The sequence below is a fragment of the Amblyraja radiata genome, chromosome 14 (assembly GCF_010909765.2).
Source record: "Amblyraja radiata isolate CabotCenter1 chromosome 14, sAmbRad1.1.pri, whole genome shotgun sequence".
NCBI lineage: Eukaryota > Metazoa > Chordata > Chondrichthyes > Rajiformes > Rajidae > Amblyraja > Amblyraja radiata.
Genome location: NC_045969.1, coordinates 15,307,204 through 15,324,375, shown reverse-complemented (window position 1 = coordinate 15,324,375; position 17,172 = coordinate 15,307,204). Strand labels below are relative to the sequence as shown.

The following is a 17,172-nucleotide window of genomic DNA, read 5'->3' as shown; positions in this document are numbered from 1 at the left end:
CTGGTCGCCGCTGGATTTTCATGATGATGAAAAGATTTTCGGAGACAGTCAGCGACAGTGGGTTTGACACCAATGAGCATAGCTTGACTTCTCCTGACGTAGGTGCTGTTGTAGTTGTCGCTGGGTTAACGTAGGTTGTCACCGGTGCTGACTTCGGTTTTTGTTTGTTGTTAAAGTAATGATTCTATTTCAAATATTATGTCGAACGGGGATCGAGTCACTGTTTTTTCGGTGACCTGCTATGACTATGACAGTTGCTGATTTACAGCGCCAGAGACCCAGGTTCGGAGTTGGTTCATTCTCGTGGGTTTTCTCCGGGAACTACGGTTTGCTCCCACACTCCAAAGACGGACAGGATTGTAGGCTAATTGGCTTGGCATTAATGTAAATTGTTCCCTGTGTGTAGTATAGTGTAGTGTAGTATAGTGTAAGTGTGCGGGGATCAGCAGTCGGCGCGGACTCGGTTGGCCAAAGGGCCTGTTTCCACGCTGTATCTCTCAACTGTATGTAATATCTTACTGTAGGTAAATGGTCAAAAGAAAGAATCAAAGAAGACTTGATAGGCTTTTACGAGGGATAATACCTTGCAAGTAATCAGGGAAATAAAGACAGGGTTCAATGAGATTGCTCTCTTAGGAGTCAGCATGGATATGATGGGCCAAATAGTCAGCTCCTGTTACATCTAAGGTAAAATCAATCATCAGAGTGCATTCGTACCTGTGACATTTGTGAATTTTAATTTTCAGATGTTTCCCAAAACAATATGCTCTGTTGCTGTCCTGCTGCTTTCAAACAAGCATAAACAGAGTAATATCCAGTCCACTGAAAATTTTACTGACAAATTCACAGATGTTTCGATGAACTTTGGTTTTCAGCCCCTTAATCCTTACAAACACGATTTGAAATCCTCAGAATTGCAACTCATGTGATGGGAATGTGTTCACATTCAGTCAAAAAATTGTTAGTACCCAATTCTTTTTGGAGTCCGGTTAGGATTGGCATTGTTTTAATGTCATGAAACACCTGAACGTTACAGCTGCACAGACAGATCCAGCAAGTAGCAAATCTGATGGAAGAGAATAAAAATAATTATTTCTGTAAATAGTACAGAAATTTATGTTGAGATGGGCGTTTGCTAGCACATTAACTAAGATACCGGCTCAACCAGGTATTAAACATAGAAACATAGAAAATAGGTGCAGGAGTAGGCCATTTGGCCCTTTGAGCCAGCACAGCCATTCAATATGATCATGGCTGGTCATCCAAAATCAGTTCCTGCTTTTCCCCCATATCCCTTGATTCCTTTAGCCCTAAGAGCTAAATCTAACTCAGCTGATCCCTTGCCTGGGATCGATGCTCCAACTGCGGCCTGCGGACTTTACCATCAAGAGCTCACAATCTAGGGAGAGACTGTGGATGTCGGAAGCTCCAACGACACAGAAGGTTTCGACCAGTCCCGACCCGGGGACCGATCGATCGGCGCGGGGGAACTGAGATCCCCCCCGATGCAGGAGCTTGGATCGCCCCGACGCGGAGGGTCCGAACGCCGCCGGCTACGGGAGCCAAGATCGCCCCGGCAACGGATGGCTCGAGGCCCCCAACCGCGGGAGAACAAAGAAGGGAAGAGATTTTACTTTTATTTTTCGCCTTCCATCACAGTGAGGAATGTGGAGAAGTCACTGTGGTGGATGTTTATGTTAAAATGTGTTTTGTGTGTTCTGTTGCTTTTTATTTGTATGACTGTCTTGGCAAATGAAATTCCTCATATGTTGCAAAACATACTTGGCTAATAAAGTATTATTGTATTGTATTGTATCAGGAACATTTTTCCTGATACAATCACCATGGGTGGTAATTAATACAAATTCAAATAATTAAATGTATCTGCTATAAAAGACGAATAACAGTAATAGTGACCTTAACATAACGTCATTTATTAATTTCCTACAGCAAAGGAAAATTGCTGCCCAGACATGCCTTCTTTGTAACTCCAGAACTATCAATGTGGTTGACTTTTAAATGCCAATTCAAATGGTGCAGTTAACCACAGCTAATGAGGAAATTGTGGACGGATAACAAATGGTGCCACTGGCAGCAGCACCCACATCCCATGACAGAATACATTTTTAAAAGGGCAGATACCTCTGCCAGTCTCGTGCGTTTCACAACAGCTTTGGTAAATTAAGATTGCTGGACATTAGTTCCACTTTTACAGCTGGCTGCCCCCTCTCAACTTGGGCTGCACTAGTACAGAACTCACTGAGCCTGTGATATTGGCCAGCAATCTGCGATGAAGGTAATATTACACTCACATTTATAAAGGAGGGAATTCAATGAAAACTTTGCAGCCAAGTGATTAAATCTCGGGGTTGCTGCCTGTGATTTTCTGCCTCTCCATTGGGCTTGCTGTTTTGCAGCCGCGCCAATCAATATGGATTGTTTTGATTGTTAAATGATATATGCCCTTTTAAAGCAAACAGTAATGAACTGCTAGAGGGAGAGATATTTCCAAACCCTCAACATGATGGACCTTATGAAAGAGGTGCAACTGAGTAATTGACCAAAAACGTCACCCATTCCTTCTCTCCAGAGATGCTGCTTGTCCCGCTGAGTTACTCCGGTATTTTGTGCCTATCTTTGGTTTAAACTAGCATCTGCAGTTCCTTCCAACACCCTTAAAACTGTTGGATTAAAGAGCGCTGATGAACAGCATGCGTCAGAACCATGTGGATGAGCACACTCCAGCAGTGGGAAATGCATCATTGGTCCAAGGACAATTCAAGACTGGAATTGCCTGGTTACATTTCCAGAGCAGTGTAATTACATCTGGAAAGGTTCGCAGTCACTTCCCACTCCAGAAAAATCAATCTGATACCACATCTCAATGAACAAAACAGTGCTGCACAATCAAATTTCAAGGTCAATTTTTAAAATATTGAAGTAATGCTTTTCTGAAAATTACATAGTTTTATCAGAGTTACAAGGCACTTTCTTTGTGAGGTGTTTGCAGTAAACTGCATTGTTACAGTGAGCTCCCTGCCTTTTCTATGAACACATAAGACACTATTAAAGTTGAACGTTCTGAATTAATTGCTGTTCCAATTTCATGCATGCACATAGTTGGGCATCGCCAATCAGTTGGATGCTCACTGTTGCATTGACTCATGATTGTACAGGTTTGGATTACGGTGTTTATTTATCCCATTGATTTACCTGATGCTGGGAACATTTGCCTGGGATTTGCCAAAGCGGAGCGTCCTGCAGCAGACCTATAGTTAGACTGATTCCACCACTGTAATTAACACCTCAGATTCTGAGTAATATGGTACGGAATTACTGCTTTTATTTATACGTTTGCTTTGAAGAATATAATTGTTTGCAGTGTCCTTTCCTCCTTATGTGGTCTAACTGCATGAAAGCCTGCAGTGTACTGCAGATATTTATGTGCTCTGAATTTAAAGAGTTGATGGTTCTGATTATTTTGATTTGATTCAGAAGCATTCCTGGATAGCTGCATCCTTACACTGAATCCACAAGACCAGAGAGAGATGATTGCTTGAAATGGATTATTCCGAGACCAAGCGCAGCTCGGCGATCGTTTCGCTGAGCGCCTCCACTCTGTCCGCCTAAACCTACATGATTGTTAAACACTTTAACTCACCCTCCCCAACCCATACTGACCTTTCTGTCCTGGGCCTCCTCCACTGTCAGAGTGAGGCCCAATGCAAATTGGAGGAATAGCACCTCATATTTTGCTTGGGCAGTTTACAACCCAGCGGTATGAATATTGACTTATCTAACTTAAAGTAACCCTTGCCTTCCCTCTCTCGCCATCCCTTTCCCATTCTAGTTCTCTGACCAGTCTGACCGTCCTCCTGATTACATTTTATATTTGTATGCTTCGTTGTCACCTTACCCATAGCTAACAATCATCTATTTTACATTTTCCTTGAGCTGCATCCCCTTTAATGCCTCGTTTTTACACCTTACCCTTCCATATCTCTGTGTCTCCCTTTCCCCTGACTCTCAGTCTGAAGAAGGGTCTCAACCCAAAAGATCACTCATTCCTTCTATTCAGAGATGTTGCATGTCCCTCTGAGTTACTCCAGCATTTTGAGTCTATCCCCCTGAAGGTATCCAAAAAAAATGTATCACAAATGACAACATTTCATCAAACAATGTGATATAGTAACTCTGTGCTTCACTGACTGTTATTACAGCTGTGGCCTCTTTTGGTTTAGAATGTGAACAAGTTCTCTTTAGAAGAGCATATTTCTTTTAACAATCAAACGATCCAGTTATAAATAAAAAAGCTCATTTCAGATCTGTTAAAATAGTCAGCTGTGCGGAGAAAAAGATTGTTTTAATTTCGTAAAATATTTTACTTCTGAAATTATGGTAAAGTAAATATACCAGTGTTCTAAAAATGTCTGCCAAATCTGAAGTGGAACAGGAATAATAAATGTTGGTTTGAAAAGTGAACCGAATAACAATCATGTTCAAAGTCTTTCATCTCTAAGTATATAATATTTTGTTGATTTTACTTCTGAACTGAGCCAAAGTTCAGGGCAGTAATATTGTGAATTATATCCACAGAGACCGACAATAAACAAGTATATTAAATAACATTGGCTGCCTTTAGGGCAACTATTATAACCTTTTGGCATTGCATATTTGTCATTCTACCATTACCATCAAGCCAGAGGATTAATCCTGGTTCAATTAGGAGTGCAGAAGATAGCTGTCTCAGGCTAGGTTTAGGTTCAGGTTTAGATTTATTACTGTCACGTGTACTGAGGCACAGTGAAAAGCTTTGTTTCGCATGCGATTCAATAAAAATCACATAATATCATACATAAATACAATCATAGTGTGTAGGAAACATAGAAACATAGAAAGATAAGTGCAGGAGAACGCCATTCGGCACTTCGAGTCAACACCGCCATTCAATATGATCAATATGATCATGGCTGATCATCTAAAATCAGTACCCCATTCCTGCTTTTTCACCATATCTCTTGATTCCGTTAGCCCTAAGAACTAAATCTAACAGTTTTTACCCACACGCAATCCGAATTCTGAACACACTATGATAACAGCACATATCCTCCCCATGCATGTACTGTATATTGTATGATGTTGTGTTTTATGTTATGTTTGACGGGAATCAGCCTACCTTGTAACATCCTGTACTGAACCTGAATTCCACCATCTTGACTGTGTGGTCATTAAATAATCTAATCTAATCTAATCTAAAACATCCTGCGAATTGGCCTCTAATGCCTTCTCTGGCTGATGTTGCTGATGTTGGTTTACACCAAAGATAGACAAAAAATGCTGGAGTGATTCAGCGGGTCAGGCAGCATCTCTGCAGAAAAGGAATAGGTGACATTTCGGGTCGCGGCCCTTCTTTCGACCCAAATACAATAGGTAGAGCAAAGAAACATTTTCAGAATACCGCATATAGTTCCCAGCTATACTGAGATGTTTTAGAGATACAGCATGGAAACAGGCCCTTCAGCGCACCGAGTCCACGTATCCCACTTTCTCATCAAATCTCTACATACTAGGGGCAATTTTACAGTGTTTAATCAACCAAGAAACCTGCATAACTTTGTTTCAGTTTAGTGTATTGCCACGTGTACCGAAGCACAGTGAAAAGATTTTGTTGTGTGCTAACAAATACGTTAGGCATTTTCTGCCTCAGATGGAGGTGGAGGCCGGTTCTCTGGATGCTTTCAAGAGAGAGTTAGATAGAACTCTTAAAGATAGCAGAGTCAAGGGATATGGGGAGAAAGCAGGAACGGGGTACTGATTGTGGATGATCAGCTATGATCACATTGAATGGCGGTGCTGGCTCGAAGGGCCGAATGGCGTACTCCTGCACCGATTGTCTATTGTCTATAACCAGTCAGCGGAAAGACAATATATGATTACAATTGAGCCGTGTACAATGTATAGATACATGTTAAGGGAATAATGTTCACTGCAAGGTAATGTCCAATCAAAGATAGTCTGTGGGTCACCAATGTTGGATGAAACCGGAGCACCCGGAGGAAACCCACGCAGTCACAGGGAAACTGCACACAGACAGTATCTGACATCTGGGTTGAACCCGGGTCTCTGGCGCTGTAAGGCAGCAGCTCTACCAGCTGCACTACTGCGCTGCCCAACTATATAACATGAGAAAATGTGAAATGCACAAAGGTTGACATCAATGTTTACCAATATCACGGAAATAAACTGAACAAAATCTGCCTCGTTGGACAGAAAATATCCCGGGAGGGCAAAGCACCTGGACTTCATTAATGTCTTTCTCCCAGCCCTCTGCTTCCATCTGAATATATTCCATCATTTCATCAGTAGGTTTTGGAGCTACTGACCTGTAAGTTCTTTGGTTCACTGTTATTCCACAAGTAATTGAGGCAGTTAACCTGGCGTCTTTCATTGACCTGAGTCGCAGGGAGGTTGTTTGTTTAAAAAAAATCAATTTCTTATTAAAACTGCTTCCTGTTTTCGGGAAACCTTTGGAGTAATCACTTTCTGAGCTGTCAGACAGCGAGAATGCCCTTAGTTTTACTGAGGAATACCCCGCTCCACCAGTGCAAAACACTTGAGTCTGCTCCCCTTAAGTGGCTGGGTGTGATTTGCTGAGTTGCTGTCAGCCTTTGGGGCCACTCTGTAATTTCCAAACCTCCCTGAGGAATAGGGTGGATAAGGCTGGAGGTCAAACCAGGGAACTATCGTTACGTAAGAAGAAATGACAAATGGATAATTAGTTTTTGATGAAATGTAATATAGTTCAAGGCACCTGGAAGAAGAAAAACTGTCTATAGTATAAAGGCAAGGAACGTACCTTTGCTCTCAATTTGCTTGTCCTCCCTTCAAGCAAACAATCTTTGTCTTATAGTTGGAGCAAATATGTTTATTGTTCTTGAAAAGGTCCCTCAGACTGCATAAATGTACATTTCAATTTTATTTTGTGTAACATCCATTTCTTTTCCTCTTACATTTTTAAATCGTATAGTTTTAAATTCTATACATTCCACTCACTATTAAAAAAAACGATAAGCTCCAAAGGTTGATAAATGGCAAGCCCTCGTCCTTCTTCCACAGACAGTTACCACCCCCTTTGCACTAAACAGTGTTTTGCCCCCCTACCTGATTGCAGACTCCCGGGGCAAATCTGTAATGGTTTATAGATGTTAAGGCAGGATCCTCCTGGCCACAGGTGTGAAAACAAGAAGATCCTACCACACAACTCTGCAGTTTATTTCCGGGTATCTGGCATTGCAAGGGCTGTAAGGCAGAAACCCTACCGCTGCGCCACTATGACACCCTGGTTCCGAAGCAGTGCAGAGGTCACTGCATTTTTTTTTCACAGCTGCACCCCATTCACCAATCTATTCTGAAGAATTCAGTAGTTACCTGTAAACTGCTTGACAACTGAGCTGAATAATTATGGGATAATCCGGTTGGAATTCTGGCTAAATTGGAGTATCCATTTAGAATTAATAGCACACTTATATTACAGTGAGGAGGACCAAGAGCCGATTTAGATTAGACACAATGTGTTGGAGTAATTCAGTGTGTCAGGCAGCTTGTCTAGAGAACATAGATAGATGAGGTTTTGGGTCTGGACTCAGTCGGTCTGAAGAAGGATCCCGGCCGGAAACATCAACTATCCATGTTTTTGGAGATGCTGCCTGGCCCTTAGCATTACTCCAACATTTTGTTTCTTTTTTGGAATCTGATCCAAAACATCACCTATCATATTCTCCCGAGATACTGCATGACCCACTGAGTTACTCCAGCATGTTGTGTCTTTTTTTGTAAACAAACTTGTTTCTCCAAGTTTAGATTAGAGTTCATAAATTGTAGGAGTAGGATTAGGCCATTCGGGCCATCAACTCTACTCCGCCATTCAATCATGGCTGATCTACCTTTCCCTTTCAACCCAATTCTCCTGCCTTCTTCTCATAACGCTCAAACCCGTTACTACGGAAGGTCTCCCGTTACCCGTTACCTTCAGGAAGGTCTTCCTTCTTTTTAAAGCTCTATCTCCAACGTCTCTTGCTGATTTCTCCAGATGTACTGCAGAAAGCATCTTTCCAAGATGCTTCACAACTTGGTGTGGTAACACCTTTGCCCAAGTCCGCAAGAAATTGCAGAGAGTTGTTAATGCAGCCCAGTCCATCACACATCAGCACCCCCACCTCCTCCCCCCCCCCCCCCCCCCCCCCCACCCACACCACCTCCCCCATCCCCACACATCCAGACTCCATCTACCTTACTATTAAAATCACTACCAAAGGACTCGAGCAAAGCTGGGAGAAATCTCATTATGCAGAGAATTGTTTTGACTCTGGGACATTCGACCACAGGAGCGATTATCTTTAAAAGGAAGAAACATTTAAAAATGATGAATTTGCACAATCATAGGAGAGAATATAATATTTTATTTTTGTTTTACAAAAGAGGCGCCTTCAGTGGTGTGTCTGGCTTTAAATTATATCATTTAAAATACAAGTTCCTTGTTTTGCTTTTTATAGTAGTCAGAAACATTTCAAATGTATCTGTGTGTGTGTGAGGCTGTGTAGTTTCAACCATGTAATAATGTCAATCTGAATTGCTTGCCTGTATTTGAGTTGGTTAACTGAGTACTATGTCCTGCTTTTGACTTTTCTTTCTATTTTTAAACCGTTGCTTTAAAACAAAATGGCAACGTGGAAGGAGTATCATTTACGTACTTTCCCTCTGGGTTTTACAATGACACTCTCGGAGTTGCGCTTGTAAGGCTGTCAGCTGGAATGTTATACCCAGCCTTTGCACGTTTTGTTCCCAAACTTACATTTCCTCAAACATAATCATGGAACCAAAAGCGCAGAATACCTCGATATACAACATTTTAAAAAAAAAACACTTTCTTTTCGTGAATGTCAAAGCGAAATGTACTGCTTCCTGAAAAAGTGGATATACCCTGTTCAAACATCATTACTAATGTTTTAACATCCTCAAACTTCAAACTCGTTAATTTGACAGATAAAAACTAACATATATTGTAGTTTATTTGTGTAAGGCAGAGTAGAAGTATCTGGCCGGGAACAGGAGATCCACCAGACAAACATTTATATACAATTAGTGTAATTTAATTTAGTTTAGTTTAGGGATACAGGCCCTCGTCCCACCGAGTCCGCGCTGACCAGCGATCACCTGTATACTGACACTATCACACACACACACACACCAGGCACAATTTACAAATTTACCAAACCAATTAACATTCAAATCTGTACATATTTGGAGTGTGGGAGGAAACCGGAGATCCCGGAGAAAACCCATGCAGGTCACTGGGAGAATGTACAAACTCCGTACAGACAGCACCCAGAGTCAGGATCGAACCTGGATCTCTCTCACGTTATCACTTTTGGTGTTATCAATTATCAATTTGGTGTTAAAACTACAAGAAAACTACAAGAAGATTCACGCCCAAATTTTATTAATTCTTTGTTTTCAGTGGCATTGCCTCATGGTGATGCGTTGCCGGGGAGGATTGTTTGTACAAATGGGTTCTTATCATTAAGCATGTTTCTTTATTAAATAAATGTCTGGAAACTATTGTATGCCATATAGAACGTTATAACAAACTACTCTTGCTGCAGTCGGCAGGTTTCTGGACAATAAAACGAACACTTTCCTGCGTAGAACAATGCATGCAGAAAAATGTAATCCATATGAACAGATCCATGCTTTCTCATTTAATTCCATAACTAATGGAAATTGCAAGTGTTTTGTTTTGCAGTATTGAATTCCAGTAATAACTTCTGCATGTTGTACCCGTCTGTGCACTGCAGGCAAACAGAAACTTTATCAGTGGAGGCTACATCCATGTTTTCATTGGCAATTGCTGAGGAAAGAATAATATTTTGCTGGCCTTTTCAAGTAACCGCTAATCATATCTGTCCACTCAGGCAATTTACCTTACGACTAAACCATAATCTTCTGGGATTATCCATCCTAGATGTGTTCAAAACTTTTCATTCAGTTCAGTTTCAGTTTAGTTTATTGTCATGTGTACCAAGGTACAGTGAAAAGCTTTTGTTGCATGCTAACCAGCCAACGGAAAGACTATACATGATTACAATCGAGCCGTTCACAGTGTACAGATACATGATGAGGGAATAACGTTTAGTGCAAGATAAAGCCAGTAAAGTCCGATTAAAGATAGTCCGATAGTAGTTCAGGACTGCTCTCTGGTTGTTTGCCACTTATTCTTCACAAAGGAACTTGCCTGAAGATTTCTTCATATCCTGATATGTAGTTTTCCATTGGAGCTGATGTTCCATAGTAAATCACACAGAAAGGAAATATAATATCCATATTCGTATGACATTCAACTAAATTGGAAATTGTGGGAGAGTTTAGGACTAGAGGTCACAGCCTCTGAATCAAAGGACGTTCTTTTAGGAAGATGAGCAGCAATTTATTTGGTCAGAGGGTGGTGAATCTGTGGATTTCTTTACCACAGAAGGTGGTGGAAGCCAAGTCAATGGATATTTTTAAAGCAGAGAAAGATAGATTCTTGATTAGAATGGGTGTCAAGGGTTATGGTGAGAAGGCAGGAGAACGGGGTTAGAAGGGAGAGATAGATCACCCATGATTGAATGGTGGAGTTGACTTGATTGGCCGAATGGCCTAATTATACTCCTATCACTTATGACCTATGGAACAAGCTGAACAGAAAGACAATACTTGGAGATTTAAAGGTAAAATAGAACTGTCCTTATTGTGCAACATAAAAGAAATGTATAACTTTTCTGTTATATTTCCAAAATGTGCAAGATGAAAACACACTTTATTAATTTGAACAAAATGTGGAGAACCAATTTGGTCCTCCCCCCTATGAGAACCATCTGCATTCAGTCCTCAAAGGTGACCACGAGGTTTATGTTCCCTGCCACTTTATTTCTCATCCCACATCTACTCCAATTGATGGTTTGTGGCCTCCTGTACCGGTGCAATAAGATGAACAAAGCTTTGATGCCATATCTCTAGTGATCTAGGTGCTCATGAAGGTCTGGGTTTGGAATGGTAGGGTGAAGATGTTCTAGTCCCCAGGTTTAGAGTCTGCAATATTCCAAAGCACCACTGCCAAATTTCTTATTGTGAATTTAATTTGAAATAAAATTCCAAACACCTCGTGCAAAGTTGTTTCCATATCCAATTTATCCCAAGTTCTTGATTCCATTCTGTCCCAAGGAAAACACATGGATTAATCAGGGTCTAATGTTTCACTGTAAGAAACAAAGATTTGCAGATGTTGGTTTATACCAAAGGTAGACACAACGTGCTGGTAAATTCAATGGGTCAGGCAGCATCTCTGGAGAAAATGTTTCAGGTTGGGGCCTTTCTTCAGACTGAAAATAGGGAGTGAGGGAAGGGAGGTGAAGAGCTGGAGGCGAGAACAGACCAGGACCTCCCACAAATGACCTCGTGCAAGACGGTACCTGGTAGGACCATTTTTTGCTTGGGAAGGTGTGATTTCGAGAGTAACAACATAGAGAACTGTGGAACTGGTCGAGGAAGGACTAGGATGGGGGAAAGGGGCAAATATTTCACTGCTCTAAGCTGACAATTCATTTGCATCTGGTCTTTCTCAGAGTACTGCACTGTGTGCATGTTCACACTGACACCAGTACACCATTAATTTTAATGGAGTGCAAGCATGTATTTATTGGTCTGATATCGTAGATGATTATGACAACTCAGACGAGATGGAAATATAAGGAAAATGCATTCACTTGAAGTGCCTGATATAACTTTAGCATGCTGTTGCACACCAGGTGCACTAACTTAAGATAGATGTGAGCATAATGTTAAGTCGTGGTTTGATTATTGAGTAACCTGATTGGGATTTCCTGATGCAAGCAATTTAATTACCGTCAGCCTAAAGGTATATTGAGAAATAAATGTCTTTTTTCATTGCCTTGTGCCTCCTGTATTCATGCTGACCGTGACTAAGATGCTGTTTATTTTAAAACAGGGCAGCCAGACAGTCCTCGGCATATTTAAAATGTGCTGACAGACCTGTTACATGAATATTACAGTCCGATGAATGGAAATCTGGATTAGACAAAGAATTTTCAACACTTACCCATCCCATTCTTCCTTATTTCCCAAAAGATGAAATGGGCCAAGCTTCAGATACATTCTGTTTACTGGCTTTACTGACTTCTCTGCTGGCTTTCTCTCAGAGGGTGGTGAATCTGTGGAATTCTTTGCCACAGAAGGCTGTGGAGGCCAAGTCAATGGATATTTCTAAAGAGGAGATTGGGAGATTCTTGATTAGTACGAGTGTCAGGGATTATGGGAAGGCAGGAGAATGGGATTAGGGGGGAGAGATAGATCAGCCATGATTGAATGGCAGAATAGACTTGATGGGCCGTAATTACTTACAATTAACTGTAATTCTGCCCCTATCACATGACCTCATGACCTTACACTAAACATTATAGCATGTATAAATGGATTGATTGTAATCATATATTGTCTTTCCTGCTGGTAGACAAAAGTGCTGGAGAAACTCAGCGGGTGAGTAAGCATCTATGGACTGAAGGAAATAGGCAACGTTTCAGGCCGAAACCCTTCCTCAGACTGGTTGTCTTTCCTGCTGACTGATTAGCATGTGACAAAAGTTTTTCGCTGTACCTCGGTACATGTGACAATAAATGGAACTGAACTAAATTGTTTGACTATTAACTAACCAAATTTCAGAGGTTATTAATGTCATAATAGTGTGAGCCACTTTTCACATTCAAAGATAAATAAAAACAATAATCGGCATGATATTTCATCATGGGCTCATCGGGTATTGTAAATTTAATAAGTTTAATTCCCAATGTTAGACTATTAATGGCTTGGCAGGTCTAATGTTATCAGAGAATTGATTATTAATCTAAAAAAGTAACAATTTCCTTTCTATAACTTTAACTATAACTATTGAGGACCAGAGGACATAGCGTTAAGGTGAAGGGGAAAGGATTTATTAGAAATCTGAGGGGTAACTTTTTCACACAAAGGGTGGTGAATGTATGGAACGAGCTGCCAGAGGAAATAGTTGAGGCAGGGACTAACGCAATGTTTAAGAAACAGTTAGAACGGTACATAGATAGGATAGATTTGGAGGGATATTGGTCAAATGCGGGCAGGTGGGACGTGTAGCTGGAACATGTTGGTCAGAGTGGGCAAATTGGGCCATAGGGCCTTTTTCCACGCTGTATCACTCTTTGACTCTTTGACTCTATGGATTGCCTGACATTTGACAGTAAAACACTCTTGACTCTTGAATTTGATCACAATAAAACAAAGCGCTGGGAACCAGCAAACGGATTGGACAGATGATGTTTCAGCTCCAGACCTTTCTTCAGACTGAAAAAGGGTTGCAACCCAAACGTCATCTGTCCATCCCCTCCACAGATACTGCATGTTCCTCCAGCACTTTGTTTTGCTGCTCAAGTTCCCAGCATCTGCAGTATCGAGTTTCCCTTGGGCTTGATCGCTGTCGTTTGTGAGTCAACTGACATCATCTATTGTAATGGGAACAATCGATTTGGCTCAGTGTGTTCCTCAACCAAGTGGGAAGAAATTCATCAAAGCCCTGGAGCTGACCAGCATCCAGTAATCCCTCACAGGGAGTGCAAATGTTGGATAAAGAGATGGTAGAGCTCAGCACTTGATTAGCTTGCCAACATTTACAAGAGGAGAACATTTCTCCCAACAGTGTAGCAGAGAGCTGCTAACACTCAGGAGAATACCAGCCCAGCTAAACAATTGCCAGTAGCTGGAGAAAGATAAACATTCAATGGAGAAAATACTTTACAGATAAGGAGCAGTGACAGCATTGGGACAAAGAGCAAGCACACAGTGTATTTTGCAGACTGGGCCCTGGCAAGTGAGAAAGAGTTTGCATTAAATACAATTTAGTTTTTTAGTTTTAGTTTTAGAAATACAGCGTGGAAACTGGCTCTTTGGCCCACCGAGTCTACGCCAACCCTTAGTCACCCGTACGCTAATTCTATCCTACACACTAAGAACAATTTACAGAAGCCAATTAGTCTACAAACCTGCACATCTTTGGAATGTGGGAGGAAATCGGAGCAGGCGGAAGTAACCCACAGGGTCACAGGGAGAATGTACAAGCTCAAAGGTATTTTATTGTCAGCTGTACCAATTAAGGTACAGTGAAATTCGATTTCACTGTACTACACAGCCATACTAAATAAAAGCAACAAAACACACAACTACAGTACATAAAAGTTAACATAAACATCCACCACAAAGGATTCCCCGCATTCCTCACTGCGATGGATGGCAATAAAGTCTAATCTTCTTCACTCTTTATAGACAGCACTCTGTACAGACAACACCCATAGTCAGGATCGAACCCGGGTCTCTGGCGCTGTAAGGCAACTAATCTACCGCTGCACCACTGAGCCAATTGATGAATAAGATTAGGAATGTGACAAATTTGTGCAATACATTCTTTACTGTTACATTATGATTCAGTGTTAAATGCTCAATCATTTGGTTTGCAGGATGGTTAGGCAGTTTAAAAAAAATTATGAGCGAGTGCGTGTGTGTGTCCTTGGCACAGCTTTCAGCTGACATATGCAATACCTGTATGTGTCTTTATCCACATATACACCAGTCGCTTAGTTAAGGGTTGTGACAGATTGCTCATGGTTGTAGCAGACTCTACTTGATGGAGTCTGAATGTTCATGAAGCTCAGACTAATCCTTTGTTAGGGTTATCATTTCCAAAATGTGTTCCAAGACAGTGCTTCCAGCTGTTCAGTCTTGCCACAGGGACAACTTTAATTAGAGTTTGTTTTGGATGAAAATGATTCCATTTGGCACGGGGTTTTCTTTTGCAAAATATGGCCTTTAATTGTGTTTTGCTCTTTCCTAGCTCCTTCTCTTGTCACCGTGATTAAGAAGGACTGGACAACCCGAAACAGCATTGCTCTCTCTTGGCAAGAGCCTGAACACCCGAATGGGATCATATTAGACTACGAGGTCAAGTTCTATGAGAAGGTGGGAAAATGAATAAAATTCAGTGTTCAGCTACTGTACAAAGAAACCCACTGTGTGTAGGAAATTATCTCTCCGAAAACTTCAATGAACAGCCGTTCTTTCTTTTTTTCATGTGATTAATTTGTCTCACATGCACTTACGAGCCAGAGCTTTGGATCTGATCCTCTTTGGTAAGAATGTTTTGTTTTGAAATGTTTGGTTTCATTTCATACAATGTTCTTCAACACACCGAGTGTGGGCGTTGAGAGTGGGAAATTATTGGGAAAGAAAGAACTGGCTTCACTTCTAATCTCAGCGAGCTCGTCTCAAAGGGGAAAGGATTTCCTTTGAAAGCTGTCTGCAGCCAAATCATAAATGTTTACATTGGAACTGCCAGTTCTATTATGATAAAGAAAGGGCACAAAGAAAATTATCCGACATTATCTCAGTCAATCCAGTCGCCCTTATTTTACTGCTCCTGCACTCCTTCTCACCGAGAGTACAAAGAACAGATTGCGTCCCTTTTAATTTACACGGGTTCTGTCTTGTTTTAAGGATTCAGTACCGAGCTTCAGATCTCGAGGGTAGCATTTTACCATGCAATTTATGAGCAGGAATGTAATTAGAAGGTAATAACTTTGCTTGCAGATCCGCAATTAATAATGTAATGCAAACACAAAGGGATAACCTGTAATTACGGGAGCTGCAATTAAACAATGTATGGTGTAAAGGTTAATCAGTCACCATAACTAAGCTGTCCACAGAAGCCACAAGACATCACAATTGTGCTTTTCTTTGTACCACTCCCACAGCAGTCTATCTCTGTCACTCCTCTGCTTCGCTCTCTTGTGCACCGTCTGACAAGGTCTGTTTTAGCTGACGACAGACATTTTCTGTTTCCCAATTGCGATGCACTTTATTATCTGGTGACAATGTCAATATTCAGTCATAGTGCACCCTTTTGCTTATTACAAAGCTTCTGCCAGATCCACACTTATCAATTCTCATCAACTAAGTGTGTAACCATCAGCTAATGCCCAATGGTTTCTGCACAATGAATGTGAATAATGTTCAGCCTCAGTGTTTTTATCGAGGAATCATTATCATTAATGGGTATTCTGGACATTGCACATTCAGGAAATTCAGATAGCAATTTTACTGGACCATATAAAATAGCATAAATAGATATGACGAGGTGAACATTAACATGTTTTTTTTCTTTTAAAAAGTGCAGATAAATCAGTTTAATGGTCACAGGCTTGCAATTTTATTTGAAGAATGCTTTGTTTCTCGAGACTGTTATTACCCAAGAATAAACCGTATGATCACAGCAGCTTTGTAGTGTGGAAGGAGTTTATTTGGCCCACGGAGACCATGTCAGTGATCTGGTTATTCCTATTCCTCAGTTCTTTCCCATTGGATTTGGATTTTTTTCCTCCTTCACACATTCATCCAGCTCCTTTTTTAAAGCCATAATTAAATCTACTTTCACTATCCGTTCTGGCTTGGAATTCCAGATCACGGGTATTCTCCGTGAGAAAGCATTTAATCATGTCCTCCTGATTCTTTCTCCCATTGTCCGTTGTGCGGCATAGTGGCGCAGCGGTAGAGTTGCTGCCTTACAATGCCAGGGTCCCGGGATCAATCCTGACTATGGTTGCTGTCTGTGCGGACTTTGTGTGTTCTCCCACGTGGATTTTCTCTGGGATCTCCACTTTACTCCCACGCTCCAAAGACATACATGCTCCAAAGACATACACCCTTGGAAAGTACCTGGACCTGATGGTACACCCGGCCCTGTTCTAAAAACCTGTGCGGACCAACTGGCTGGAGTTTTTACAGACATTTTCAACCTCTCACTTCTGAGGTCTTAGGTTCCCACCTGCTTTAAAAGGGCATCAATAAAACCAGTGCCCAAGAAGAGCAAGGTAACGTGCCTCAACGACTATCGACCAGTGGCACTAACGTCTGTGGTGGTGAAGTGCTTAGAAAGGTTGATAATGGCACATATCGACTCCTACCTCGACAAGAACCTCCACCCACTGCAGTTGGCTTACTTCCACAACAGATCAACGGTGGATGCGATCTCACTGGCTCTCA

At 41.3% G+C, this 17,172-nt stretch overlaps 1 protein-coding gene across 2 annotated transcripts in view; it reads left to right on the top strand.

Moving 5' to 3' along the window:
- epha3 (EPH receptor A3) overlaps positions 1–17,172 on the top strand; it is a 224,311-nt gene that overhangs the window by 142,043 nt on the left and 65,096 nt on the right. For both annotated transcript variants that reach the window (XM_033032598.1, XM_033032597.1), the window contains exon 6: positions 14,969–15,093. In XM_033032598.1, the coding sequence (XP_032888489.1) occupies positions 14,969–15,093 (125 nt within the window). The remainder of the gene's footprint in view (positions 1–14,968; positions 15,094–17,172) is intronic.